Here is a 14,779-nt window from a genome sequence, read left to right on the forward strand (position 1 = left end):
CTTTTTACAGAATCGAACTTCTAATCTCTGACTCATTTTTGAGTCAGAGTTTCTGCATAACTCATACACTAATCTTAAAATCTAACTCTCTCATCATTATTTCAACTCTCAATCAACTCTTTATTTATAGATGTTGAATAGTCGTGATTGAAGTGTCGTGTCCATTGTGAAGGGTCGTATCCTCTGTGAAGAGACGTTTCTATCCACCCGAATGAACGCGTTTCTTGGAATTTAAACATGTGTATGTTGTGCTGCAAAGGCTGCTGACCTTACCGAGAATAATTAATTCTCGACCGAGAATGGGGAAGTGAAATTTCAGCCTTCGGACGAAAGGAAGGAGGTGACTGGCGACGCGTGTCGCAATCGAGAATTTCGGATTCTCGGTCGCGGCCCACAATTCTCTACCGAGAATTTTGGATTCTCTACCGAGAATTTGGAATATTCTCCCATTTCTGACTTCGTTCTTGTCTTCCTTGTATCGGTGTGCTGATTTCTTCGTCTTTTGGCTCCTAACTTAGGGTTTTTCCTTCGTTTTTGACCTCTTTTTGTTCCTATTTGGATTTTACCAAATATTTAGGTACCTTACAAGAAAGAAACATATTCGGAAATAAAAGTATTCTAAACCGATATAAACAGTACGAATTCGTAGCAAAACTGATGTAAATACTAATGATATTTTAGGTATATTTTGGGCTTAACAGGCTTCGAGGTTGCTGATTCCCAATTTTCTTCTTCCATTTCCATTTGGTCCGCCCAGCTGACTGTAGGCGATTGCTCCCGTGTGTCTGCCAAATTGATATTAGAGGCTCCAGGGGGGAAACTCTAGCAAAGTCCTCGAATGGGGTTCCCGGTTCAATATCATCCACGATTTGAGCCAAAATCGGCCCTGCAGGCGTTGGTTGAGTCTCCGGGATTGACGTGCGCTGTGGTGGTTCCAAATCATTCAAAATTCTGTTTGTGACTGTGGAAATTTGAACCAGGGCTGTTTCCACTTCTTTCTCATGCCATGCAGGTATAGCAGCTGGCTGTATAACTTTCGACTTCTCCTGATCAGCCTTTTTCTTCATAGGTGGATCCAGTTTTCTGTTTAATCTGCATTCATATGCCATATGGCCAATGTTTGAGCATATCTTACAGAAGCTTGGTAACTTCTCATAAACCACATCAATCCATAACTGCTTCCTTTCCCTTTCAATTCCAAGCTGTGTTGGGAGCTCCTCGGCCAAATCAACGTCAATCAAGAGTCTGGCAAAATGCCCAAAATTACCTTCGAGAGTTGCTCTATCAAGCCTGATTAACCCTCCTAGACCTGTTGCAATATCAGATAAAATCTGTGTGTCCCAGTACTCCCATGGGAGAGCAGAAAGTCGGACCCAGACTTGTGCCATAGTGGATTTCTCTGCAAAGGGATCAAAATCTGGCTTCCAAGGCTGTAAACGGAACATACCTGGTTTTACGTGGAGAATGCCCTTACTGAGCGCTAGGGCTTTTGATTCCTTTGATTGAAGAATGACCTGGAAGAAACCCCTACCAACCGAGATCAATCTCCATGGTTCCTGAATCCCCCAGGCTGCTGTCACAGTATGCTTTAGGTCATCGACTTTCCACGGGGTTTCCCCTTTTGAAAGGATCAGTCGTCCGATTAGGGAGTGTTCACAGAGGGCAATCCTCCTTTCATACGCTTTCTGGGTGATACGCACGGTGCGGATTCCTCCGATTGTGGTTACAGTTGCGGTCGATGGTGGGGCTACGGGGATGTTCCGTTGTACAATCGAGGAGAATGACGGTGGATTTTTCTTTGTTTTTTCAACAACGGTAGATACATCAGGGGCGGCATCCGCGAAGCGGAGATTTGGATTGAAGAGAACTCTAATTCCGACGTGATCATCACAGGGAATCATGGTTGAAGAGGTGTTGGGTGGCGGCTAGGTTATGGGCGGCCTTCGGTGAGTCAATTATTTATATTATTTTTAGAGAGTTCAGTAGAAGCCTCTTAGAGATGCTCTTAAGTCTTTAATTAATAATAGATGATAAAAGGCGACTACATCGTACAAAGAGATAAATTCATACTCTTTTAACCCTAAATTGTAAAATGACATAAATCCTAACTAAAACTAAAAAGACAAAATTATAAAAGATGGTTATCCAAAATGTTGGTTTTTGACCCATAATTTATTATTTGGTAACATTTGTCGATTTATCTAAAATGTTAGGTCTTGTTTGATAAAGAATTTAATTACTTAAATTAAAATATCCAGCATTTATTTAATTTAAATGCGTTTGATAACGGTTGTTTCTCCACCACTTAAATTAGTTAATTAAGTTAAAAATCACTTATTTTGGTAAGTCAAAATATTTAACTTAACATTTTAAGTTAAACATTATCCATTAATATTTTTATAAAAGTTATATCATTCAATACTTTCAGCACTTAACATATTATTTGGTTATATTTTCCTCTTTATTTATCCAAAATTGGTGAAGGAGGAGGAAGAAGGAAGAGAGAAAGAGGAGGAAGAAAGAATATAGATGAATTTATTTTTGATCTAAATGATTCTAATTCTAAAGGCTTAATACATCATTTGCCCTCTGAACTTGTTCAAAAAGTTTGATTGGCCCCGTGAACTTTCAAAGTGTCCGGACAAGAAAATGAACTTTTTGTGGGGAAAAGTTAGTAGGGAAACCACTAGTTGCAATACATTTGTGGAGAATTATTCATTTCCCCATAAAAGTTAAACATTTGTGGTGAATTACTAATTTCGCCACAATTAATAGACTATATTGTGGCGAGTACAAAGTTCCCACAAAAAGATGTATATATTGTGGGGATTTTAGAGTTCCCCACTAAAATATAAACACATTAATGGCGACTCCAAGAAATTCCCCACAAAAAAATGAAAATAAGTGTGCCAAATCTTAGGGCTAATAATAAGTAAAAAATGAAAAAAATATTCTTATAATACTCTATTAGAATATAATGTGGAGATTATATTTCTCCACGAAATATTATATATATTGTGGGGAGTCTAGTGTTTCCCCACTAAAATATCAGACACATTAGTGGCGATTACATGAAATTCTCCAGAGAAACTTGAAAATAAATCCGAAACATTCTTTTTCATTTTTGGCGGTATGGTTCATTATTTTTCCCTCCTGAAATTTTTCCTTGCCTCGAAACCCTACATTTTGGACTAAAATAACATATAACACTGCCCATCGTTTCGATCTGAAAAACCCTATTTCACAAAATCCCCTATTTCCATATGAAATTATCTCTTCCCATTTCACATCTTTCCTTCATCGGTTGCTCACTCCCTTCCATATGAAACGACCAGCTTTGTCCATCTCACAAATCTTTCTGCAGTGAATCTGAAACCCTAATCCCTATAGTTTCTCACTGTTAGTTCATCGATAGAATGAAAACTACCTCTTTCCTTCACTGGATTTAGGGCATCCAAACCACTGCTCATTCCTCTTCTCGTCTGTGTTAAGGTTCACCTCAGTAGCATGAATCTACTAAGCATTCAATTTTGCTTCCAATTCGTTGATCTGTCGCTCGTCTTCCTCTTTCGGTATGCTCAGATCTCTCCTCTTGCTCTTTATTTTCTTTGTTTTGCTAATTTGGTGTTAATTTTGATGTGAGTTTTGTGATTCTCATCCTTCTCATACTGGATGTTGGCTACGGGGGTTGTGTCACCATGTCGTTTGCTTTTTTCCCATTGGGAAGGCTTTTCTAGAATTTTGCTTTGTGTCTGCATAATTGATCACAGTGTAAGTAAATGAAAAAATAAATCCCTAACAAAACACAATTAACTGCATTACCAATTCCTAACAAAAAAATGATTGTTTTCAAGTTGATTTGTTTGGATTAGGATTAAAGTTGCAAGTATTTGTTTAGATTAGGATAGATTCATTCATCTTGAGTGGTTGAAGTTTTTGCCAAAAATGTTCTAATTTGTATCTTTTTTGCCAATTTGTGGAGGAAGCAAATCATGCACACTCCAATGGTGAGTTAAGTTGTTGTTTTTGTTCGTTATTTTTTATGATTCAGCGTGCAGTTTCCTGTTTATGTTTCAGGTACTAGAGGGGGAGAAGTGGAATACAAAATTCTTCCAAGCGGCCTTGAAAAGCAAGAAAACAAAACAGAGGTGAGTTAATTAATTCTATCAGCTAAAATTTTATTAAAAGCAGATGTGTTGTTAAGGGTAATGCTTGTTTTTTGTTTGAATTTATTTTCTCTGTGTTGTAGATTGTGAAGTTTATTTTTTTCAAATTACTTGACATGTTGAGTATTTCATAGCATATATCATGGAATAAAGCTAATTGGTGTTGAATTTGGGTGACTGAATGATATGGCTACTCGCGCAATTGAATATAGGGTAGCAGAAAAGCTTTCCTAAACATTGACTTGTTAAGAGATAATAGTTTCTCTTGGGGTTTCAGTGTTCTAGTATTAAGCTCTCTAATTGTAATTGCAATATCTGTTTCTGATATTAAAAAAGGTTAGCATTGTGTTCTGAGCTTTGCATACCATTTTCTATTATATTACTCTGTGTGGAGGTTTTTGCAAGTTCGTATGGATGGTTACCAGAGTCGATGCGTGAAACATTGCATACCAGTTGTTGTAGCCTGAACTAAACAATAAATTTGTATAATGTGAGATCAATGTTGAAGGTTGAACGTCCCTGGATGAAGGTTGAACGTCCCTGGATGAAGGTTGAACGTCTCTAGATGAAGGTTGATCTTCCTTGAGGAATAACCTGTTACAGTGTGGGAAGCGGTCTTCCCACAAACACTCCGATGCTTAAGTCAGATACCGTCAAATATAGTATTCTTTTATCTCTCCAAAAGCCAACCCGTTCCTCTTCAGCTTTCAACCTATTTCTAGGAATAAAGGAGGAAGTTACCTGTGAGCTATCGGTAAAAGATCGTGCTGAATGTGGGTACAATTATCTAGGACGATAATGGAGTACGTGGGTAGTGGTTATATCAATTGCTCCCCACTGTTATTTTCGGATTATTTTCCAAAATAAGAGTGAGAAAAATAAATATTCTTAACCGCTCGAGAAATGATTCTCAAAAATAGTAGCACGAATCTCCCTGACAGGATTATCGATTTCGTACAAGAAGTAAGAACGGAATAAGGTTTTTGGAAAAATGAATGAAAAGTCGGGTTCTTTCCCGATGAAATAAAAAATAAAAGCATCGAACTTCAACGCTCTTTTGATGATAGCCTCTACCGCTTTTTCGTTTTGAAGAAAAATGATTCTCAACCGCTTTTTGCGATTTTAAACAGAACTCGAGCCTCCACCACTTTTTCGTTTCGAATAAAAACGATCCTCAATATTTTCAAACGAAACTCGAGCCTCTACTCCTTTTTCATTTTGAATAAAAACGATCCTCAACCGCTTTTTGCGATTTTAAACAGAACTCGACTCTCCACCGCTTTTTCATTTCGAATAAAAATCATCCTCAACGTTTCGCGATTTTGAACGAATCTTGAACCTTGGCCCTTTTTTGCGTTTTTTCTATTTTGAGTGTGGATCGATCCTATGACGTTTTTGCGATTTTTGACAGAACTCGAGTCTCCACCGCTTTTTCGTTTCGAATAAAAATGATCCTCAATATTTACAAACGAAACTCGAGCCTCTACCGCTTTTTTGTTTTGAATAAAAGCGATCCTCAACCGCTTTTTGCGATTTTAAACAGAACTTGAACCTTGGCCCTTTTTTGCGTTTTTTCTGTTTTGAGTGTGGATCGATCCTACGACGTTTTTGCGATTTTTGTCTTTACAAAAAATCGAACCCGCAAACGTCTTTTGTGATCGAACCTCAACGCTTTTTGACAATTTCCATGGTTCGAACCTTTCCATTTTTTCGTCTTAATCATTTTTTAGCTTTTTCTTCTGCAGCTGGCTTACTGTGTCTGAGCTAAATTCCTCTTTGAGGTAGATTCCTCTCTCATGTAGATTCTTTTTTTGCAGGAAGCTCAGCGTAAAAGATGCTTTTGATTTGATTTTGATCCTGAACCCTTCTGAATTCAATCATTCCTGCTCCCCAATCACTTGAAATTCAATCTGAATTGAATGTAGATTCCTCTCTGAGGTAAATTCCTCTTTGATGTAGATTCCTCGTTGAGGCAGATTCCTCTTTGAGGTAAAATCTTCTTTGAGGTAGATTCCTTTTTGATGTAAATTCCTCTTTGAGGTAGATTCCTCTTTGATGTAAATTCCTCTTTGAGGTAGATTCCTCTTTGAGGTAAATTCTTCTTTTGTAGGGAGCTCAGCGTAAATAATGCTTTTGATTTGATTTTGAACCTGAACTCTTCTGGATTCAATCATTCCTGCTCCCCAATCACTTGAAATTCAATCTGAATTGAATGTGATTTTGATGAACTTTATTGATATTGCTTTAATAGAAATAACTGCGTGCACTTTGGTGAAAGCATTTAGCTTTTTTCTACACCATGTGTCTTAACAGCCTTGATAAGTGCGTGCACCATGGTGAAAGCGTTTTGCTTTTTTCTACACCAGGTGTCTTAACAGCCTTGATAACTGCGTGCACCATGGTGAAAGCGTTTTGCTTTTTTCTACACCAAGTGTCTTAACAGCCTTGATAACTGCATGCACCATGGTGAAAACATTTTGCTTTTTTCTACACCAAGTGTCTTAACAGCCTTGATCCGCGTGCATTTATGATCTGTTACACCCATATGTCTTAATGGTTTTGATAACTGTGTGCACTTTGGTGAAAGCGTTTCACTTTTTTCTACACCGGGTGTCTTAACAGCCTTGATAACTGCGTGCACAGTGGTGAAAGCGTTTATGATTTTTTCTACACCACGCGTCTTAATAGCCTTGATCCACGTGCATTCATGGTCTGTTACACCCAAATGTCTTAACGGTTTTGATAGAGACAACTGCATACACAATGGTGAAATCGTTAGCTTTTCCTCCATATTATATATATATATATATATATATATATATATATATATATAAATTCAAGAGTATGTATCATAAATAAGGTAAGATGAGAGGACAATCGGTGAAGTCCTGAAGGAAGGCAGGCCTTCCAATCAAAATGAGGACGAAGGTCGAGTTCCTTGAGGATTGAACCTCCTTGAGGATTGAACCTCCTTGATGATTGAACCTCCTGAAGGAAGCCGGACCTTCCAACCAGAATGATGACGGTCCATATTCTTCGATGATTGAACTCCTGAAGGAAGGCGGTCCTTCCAACCAGAATGATGACGAAGGTCGACGTTCTTCGAGGACTGAACCTCCTTGATGAAGGTCGAATTCTTTGAGGGTCGAACCTCCTTGATGAAGGTCGAAGGTCCCTTGATGAAGACGAAGGTTCCTCGATGACGGTTGACATTCCTTTATTCATAATGAGTGTTGTACAATGCAATTTCTTTGAGCTTCAAGTAATTTGCATTCCATGTCTTGTGGATCTTAGGCGTTGAACTTCTTTAATGGACGTAAGAGGCTTCATCTCTGAAATGGCTTGGATTTTCTCTGGACTTGCCTCAATTTTCCTTTCAGTTCTCATGTAACCTAACAAATTTTCTGATTGTATTTCGAAAGTATATTCGTTAGGATTTAGCTTTATAGCGTGGGTCTTCAATACATCGAGCACTTTTTCGAGCTTTTCCGCATGTGATTCACCCTTCTTACTTTTGATAATCTTGTCATCTACGCAAGTTTCTATGGTATTATCCAACAAAGATTTGAAGACTTTGTTAACCATCATAGGGTATATGGCTCTTGCATTTTTAAGCCCACAAGGCACAACTTTGTAGCGGTAGGTTCCTCTTTCAGTGATAAGTACAGTTTTCTCTTCATCGGGAGGGTTCATCTTTACTTGATGATGCCCCATGTATGCATCGATAAAACTCAACAGCTTATAGCTAGATGTTTCATCCACCATCTTGTCAGTTTGGGGCAACAGATATGAATCTTTCGGATAAGCTTTGTTCAGATCAGTGAAATCTATGCATACTCTCCACTTTCCGTTGGGTTTCTTCACCATCACAATGTTTGCAAGCCAATCTGGGTAATAAACTTCTCGAATAAAGTTTGCCTTAAGCAACTTGTCAACTTCTTCTTCTAAAGCCTTTTGCCTCTCTAGAGCTATTCTTCTTTTCTTTTGCTTGATTGGCTTGATGCTTGGATCAACATTCAAGTGGTGGGAAGCTACCCTCAAGCTTATGCCAGGCATAACTGTAGGAACCCAACCACACACGTCCATGTTCCTCTTAAGGCATGCGATTACTTCACCATTCACTTCTTCTGCCATTTTACTTCCAATATATGTTATTTTTGCTGGATCATTTTCTGTCAGCGGTATCGCTTCAACTTGTTCAACTGGGTTTGGTTTTGGCTTATTGTCAGATTCTTCAGAAATCGCCATTGTCTCTACACTTGCACCATGTTTTCCTTTAACAGAAGAAACGTAGCAGTTGCGAGCCTTCTTTTGATCTCCTCTCACTTGCCCTATACCGTTTGGTGTAGGAAACTTCATTAATAAGTCTCCCGACGATATCATGGCTCCCCTGCCAATAATTAATGGTCTTCCTAGTATCACATTGTAGGCTAGAGATATAGATTTTACTACCATAAAATTCACCATCCTTGTAACCTTACAAGGCTCATCGCCCAACGTGATTGGTATTTGGATAGACCCTGCCACTTGGATGGCTTCCTCCGAGAAGCCAAAGAGTGGGGCCGACACCTTCTTCAATCTATCTAGAGATAAATTCATTTTCTTGAAACAATTCCAATAGAGGAGGTTGACTGAACTCCCACTGTCAATGAGAATTCTTTCCACTGGGAACTTCATTATGGTAGCAGAAACCACCATTGCATCATCATGGGGTATCACTACATTTCCTTGATCTGCAGGGGTAAAAGTTATGGACTCTTCTTCTTGGGCTTTCATCACATTGTTGACCTCATAAGCTTGTCTAGCATAAGCCTTCTTTGATGAAGAGGATCCATCTGCCGGTTTGTTGTTAAGAGCTGGAGCTTTATCTTTTTTTCCTTTTTATCATCTTTTGCTTTCGGGTACCTTCGACCATCACTTTCCTGGTTCTCCATGTACCTTTCTCCTTTTTGGGTTTCGTGGTTTTCCTCCTCTCCAACTTTCTGCATAAATGAAATTTTTAAGCTTACCTTGTCGTACCTAGTGATTTGATTTCATTCATCAATTGCTTGCATCAATCAATTGAGTGATCTTGATTCTTGTGGAATAGGCGTCTGTAAACTTTTTCCTCACTCTGTCGGCTTTGGGAGGGAATGTAAGAGGCCTTGATCTCTCAATAGCTGCTAGGATGTTAGAATGAGGTTGGAGTAAAGGCATGAAACCCTCGTATCTTGATTTAGGGATATGTCTTGATTCATTTCTTCTTCAAACTTCATCTCTTTCTTTTCCTATCTTGATTTTTGCTCGCCCCTATGTTCTTCATCACATCCTCGGAAAGGATGAACTTATTAGCCCGGCTGAACATATCTCCCAAGGTTGAGGGTTGATCATAAGAAAGAGATTTTTGGAGATCTCGCGATCTCGTTCCCTGGAGTATTCCTGCAACTGCCATTCCAGCTTGGAGATCCTGAATCTCCAGAGTTGCAACGCGAAACCTTTCTATGTAGTCCTTCAAACTTTCTTTTTCATCTTGCTTTATTGTGAGGAGATACGTCGCATCCTTCTTCCTTCTGGTGTTGATGATGAATGCTTTCATGAATTCTCTTCTCAATTGATCAAAGTTAGAGATGGAGCTTTCCTTTAAGCTATTGAACCACGCGCGAGCATGATCTGATAGAATGAGGGAGAAAGCTCGACATATTATGGCGTCTTCCCATCCGTGTAATAGCATTACCGCTTCATAACTCTGCATATGATCGTAGGGATCACCCTTTCCGGAATAAGTGCCGAGTTGGGGCATCTCTCCTGAAAAAGGAATTTTCCTTGCTGCTTGTTCGTCATTGGTCGGAACTAACTTCTTTTGTTCTAGCACCTTTTCAATCATCTTCTTAAGGTCTACTATCTCTTTCGCGTTGAACATGGATTCTTCTCCGGCTTTCTTATGTGCTCTCGAATTTTCTTTGCAAGAACTTTCCACAACTTCATGGATCTTTAAGTTGTTTCCCTTGCGCTTTTCTCCTTCACGTGGTTCTGGGATTTCATCGTGTAGTAACTCGACCTCATGATGTTTTTCGTTGTTTCGAAACTCTTTGTCCCGCACCTCTTCTTGGGCAAAAAGCATTAATTCTTGGAGTCGATTATTGTTTTCTTCAAATTTTTTCTTCAACTCTTCATAGTCTGCTAAGGGAACGGTGGGTGGATTAACTCTTGATGGGTCATGTTGGTCTTCAACGTGTTCAACATGTTCTTCTTTGTTGGTTGGATGTGCATCGTGTTCGTCCAAAATATGGGATTCTTGAGAAGGTGGAGCTTGAAATTTCTTGGGAGGCATCTCTTTTGATTATGAAAAGTAGATGATGTAGAATGTATGACTTTTTGATATTTTCCCACAGACGGCGCCAATTGTTGTAGCCTGAACTAAACAATAAATTTGTATAATGTGAGATCAATGTTGAACTTCTGAAGGAAGGCGGTCCTTCAAATCAGGATGATGACGGTCGACGTTCCTTAAGGATCGAACCTCCTGTATGAAGGTTGAACGTCCCTGGATGAAGGTTGAACATCTCTAGATGAAGGTTGATCTTCCTTGAGGAATAACCTGTTACAGTGTGGGAAGCGGTCTTCCCACAAACGCTCCGATGCTTAAGTCAGATACCGTCAAATATAGTATTATCTCTCCAAAAGCCAACCCGTTCCTCTTCAGGTTTCAACCTATTTATAGGAATAAAGAAGGAAGTTACCTGTGAGCTATGGGTAAAAGATCGTGCTGAACGTGGGTACAATTATCTAAGACGATAATGGAGTACGTGGGTAGTGGTTATATCACCAGTCAAAGATACAAATAATTACCATTTCAATTGATATGGATAGTTACCATGTGAATAAAATAGTTCGTTTCTGCCCATCATTCAGTACTTCTCATCTACCATCACTTTTGTGGGATTAATTTGTTGTATTTGAATGTTTGCCACGTTGTGCCTTCCTTTAATAGTTGAATTGTTATTCATAGTGTTTATGAATTTTATCATATCATATATATCTTTATCTGGAAGTTTTTTTCTGTTATATCTATTAACAATGAAGAATGCACCATTTCACTTAGTTCCAGAAAAGAGGAGTCTCATAGAGGATTCAGTAATCACATATAGTTCTTTAACTGTGGAGAGATGGAAATGTCATGTTGATGATGTAACAAAGTTCACTCTTCAAGAATTGAAGAGGCAATCGGCAGTTCCAGGAATATTGAAAATTGGGACATGTTTGGATATCCTCTCTACTGCCTTCAGACAGAGCAATCGAACAGAGTTTCAAAGCAGCTTATTTGAAGAAGTTTTGAATCCCTTCTCCACAGGTTACAATAGTTTCATTTATTTTTGTGTTTACCTATAAATCCTGGAAAAATTATAGGAATTATCTCTATTTTATCTAATCTACTTTCAATTGTATAGCAACAATAGTTTCATGTTTTAAATTGGTTGAATTTTTAGAAACTGTAGAAGGAAGTAGAAATTGAATGTACATTAGATAGTTAATAACATGCGGACTCTAATAGTTTTCATGTAAAGTATGTTATCATCTGTATAGGCATTCATAGGTAGAATGATCATTTCGATGTCATCCTTTTATTGATGGAATAAAACACATTGTAAAAGAATCACATGGATCTTGTGAAAGATTATTCTGTAGTTAGTACTTGCTTTCCTGAGAAAGGTGAATCCTTTTTTCTTTTGGATTTTTCATTCTTTTTCATGAATGTATAATTATAAAGTTCACTATTTTGTTTTCTTACAAATGCAAGTTTCTCTATATTTATCACATGATATTAGCACCTATTATTTGCTTCCGCTCTTCATGTAATTGAACTTGGCGAGCAACTCGGTAGAGACACATGTAAATTGCTTTTGCTTCCCCTCTTGTTTGTCCGCATTTTCTTACTTAACTGATTTTATTTGATTTATGCAGATGGAAGCAAATTGAGGAAGGTAGAAGCTCGACTAGTTTCACCTTATCAAGCACTAACGACTTTCCAGGTAAGATTGTGGCTAACTATTGAGGTTTAATCTTCTTATTAGTCTTGTAATGTTATGTTGCCTAGTTTAAAAGTCCCATTCATCTAGATGTTTCATCATTTGAATCCTGTGGGTGGAGGTGAAATGGTTGAAACATTTAAATGAGTTCCTTTTGTCTACAGATATCTTTGCAATATTAGAAGTAAGTGTTCAAGAATCTGACCTTTTTAGTTACAAACTCATGCAAAAAAAATTCAGTATGGATAGTAGTGTTATAGTACCAAATAATCCAACCAATTTTGAAAGAATCCATTCCAGCCAAGCTGTTGAATTCATTCCAAACACAAGTTAAATTAGGCTCCGCATATAAAATAGCACTAATATAGGTTTAACGTTTAAAAAATTGTATCAATTTAGGCCTCGATAACGGAACGAGACACGTCATCGATATCACTCCGTTAAGTTCTTTCAATTGTACGTGGATGGAGAAATCAGAACTTAACGGAGTAATAGGAATAACGTGTCCAATCTGTTCTCGAGGCCTAAATTGATACCATTTTTAAACGTTAAGCCTATACTGGTGTTATTTTGTACGTTGAGACTAAATTGATACTTCCCCAACCATTGAACTATTTTGGTACTTTATCCCTTAAATTAATAATTAATAATTAAACATTCATGATGTTTAACCAATTGATTAAACTGTTATATTATAATAAATAGGTAACAAGTTGATTTTTCCATTATTAATTCATTATAGTATGAATTGTATAATTTAGTAATCAGGTTTAAAGCGATTTTCATTCCTTATTGTAATGTTTGGTGAAATAAGTAATTATATTGTTAGATTTGAAAAAAATCATGTTGCTTCTATGCTTCTTATATATCTATAGCTCTTAGAGTTCTGTTTAGATTTGGAAAATGCCATGGTTTTTAGAGTTTCGTTTGAGTATGTAAATATTGTTAGATTTGAAAAAAGTCATGATTTTCATATGAATATTTTTGTTGAAGAATCTGCAGATTTTTTGAATGTCAAAAGCAGATATTTTCAAAACTTGTAATAGAAACTGAAATGTTTTTCTGTATTTAATTTGAGTGTGAAACTGAGATTTTTGTCCAATAAAATTTGGACCCTTTGGAATTGAAGCTGATTATGCTGTAGATATGCTTTTGTTATAAAATGTTGATAATTTGGTTATTGGAATTCCGATTATGTCTGAATTTGTTTTTAGGTTAAGCACAAAACTAATATGTGTTTGTTTCTTGCTAGTAACATCATAATTGGTCCTTATTACAAGTTTTTGGTAGAATCTGCAGATTTTTTTTAAATATGTTAAAAGCAGAGATTTTTCAAAAATTGCCATATTAACTGATTTTACCTAATAAAAGTCGGACCTTTTGGAATTGAAATTGATTGTGTTGTACATCTCCTTTGGTTATGAAATTTTGAGAATTTGGATGTTTGGATTTAGATTATGTTTGAATTATGCCTTGTGGTTGCTAGTTTCTTGCAAGTAACATTGTAATTGGTCATTGATGATGGTGATATGAGTTGTTTATGTTTATGTTTAGGGATTAGTTATTTGTTGATGGTTTGTACTTTAAGTTGTGGTTATTATGTCTTTTGGATACATACAAGTAATCTTGGCAGACATTGAATGAACTACTAGAAATTTTGGTGGCAGGCAATTGGATAAATCACTAATATTATATTATATGGCCTTGTGTATGTTGTAAGAGCGGTATCGTACAGTTTCATACTTATTTTTATTTTTCTTTAATTTTTAATAGGCAGATGAAGATAGAAAAAAAATGAAACCTCATGTTGAAGGGTTTTTTTGTGCGAATACAGGTAAAATTCTTTTTTGATGATGTTGTGATATTTAAATAATAGTTTGAATATAATTCTAATCAAAATGCAATTTGTTGATAATTTTGAACAGGTTTTTTTTTTGTTAACAGTTGCGGACATTATATTTTGTAATTGACTTGTTCATATTTTGTAGGTGTCCGAATGTAAACTTGCACATTTTTTTGTCCATTTTGTAAAGCTGTATTCGGGTTTTTTTTGTAATTAATATAATTCTAAACTTCTATTATCCATGATATATAATTATTAGTTTATTCTTACTGTTATTTCATTATTAGTATGTTAATTTCATCTTGCAATCTATTTAAAATATTCACATTAATTCTTAATATAAATAGAATTTCCATAGAAATAAATTCAGGAAACAATGGGGAAAGTTTCCTACAAAAATTATTAATCATTGTGGGGATAGTCTAATCCCCACAAAAACAAAAACGGAATAGTGGAGAAGATTCTCCCCACAAATAATATTCAGATTTGTGGCAAAAGCTAACTCCCCACAAATAATATTCATATTTAATGGGGAAATTTCCGTCACAAATATGTGCAGATTCATCCACAAAAGATTTAAATTTGTGGCGGCCTCAGTTATACTAGTGGTGAATAAATTCGCCGTAGAATAAGTAACTATTTGTGGGGACAGGACTTCGCCACAAAGCAAAATCGTTTTTGTGGCGACATAACCTTCGCCACAAATATAAACTTTTTGTGGCGAAATGAAAAATCGCCAAACTGACCTTTAATGACGCTCTAAC

At 36.8% G+C, this 14,779-nt stretch overlaps 1 protein-coding gene across 5 annotated transcripts; it reads left to right on the plus strand.

Annotated features, from left to right (window-relative positions):
- The first annotated feature begins 3,109 nt into the window (after positions 1–3,109).
- Positions 3,110–14,250, plus strand: LOC136222794 (uncharacterized). 5 transcript variants are annotated; one of them, XR_010686349.1, is made up of 7 exons: positions 3,110–3,572; positions 4,078–4,148; positions 5,984–6,104; positions 11,248–11,496; positions 12,108–12,175; positions 13,946–14,006; positions 14,098–14,250. XR_010686349.1 is itself a non-coding variant. In XM_066010813.1 (4 exons), the coding sequence occupies exons 1-4, from the start codon at positions 11,106–11,108 to the stop codon at positions 14,136–14,138; spliced, it is 561 nt and encodes a 186-aa protein (XP_065866885.1). In that variant the 5' UTR covers positions 11,097–11,105; the 3' UTR covers positions 14,139–14,250. The 5 variants fall into 5 exon arrangements, 2 of the variants coding, with proteins under 2 accessions (XP_065866885.1, XP_065867601.1); XR_010686469.1 differs by having other exon boundaries at positions 11,254–11,496; XR_010686241.1 differs by lacking the exon at positions 5,984–6,104.
- Positions 14,251–14,779: the final 529 nt, after the last annotated feature.

Source organism: Euphorbia lathyris, chromosome 1, assembly GCF_963576675.1.
Source record: "Euphorbia lathyris chromosome 1, ddEupLath1.1, whole genome shotgun sequence".
Classification (NCBI taxonomy): domain Eukaryota; kingdom Viridiplantae; phylum Streptophyta; class Magnoliopsida; order Malpighiales; family Euphorbiaceae; genus Euphorbia; species Euphorbia lathyris.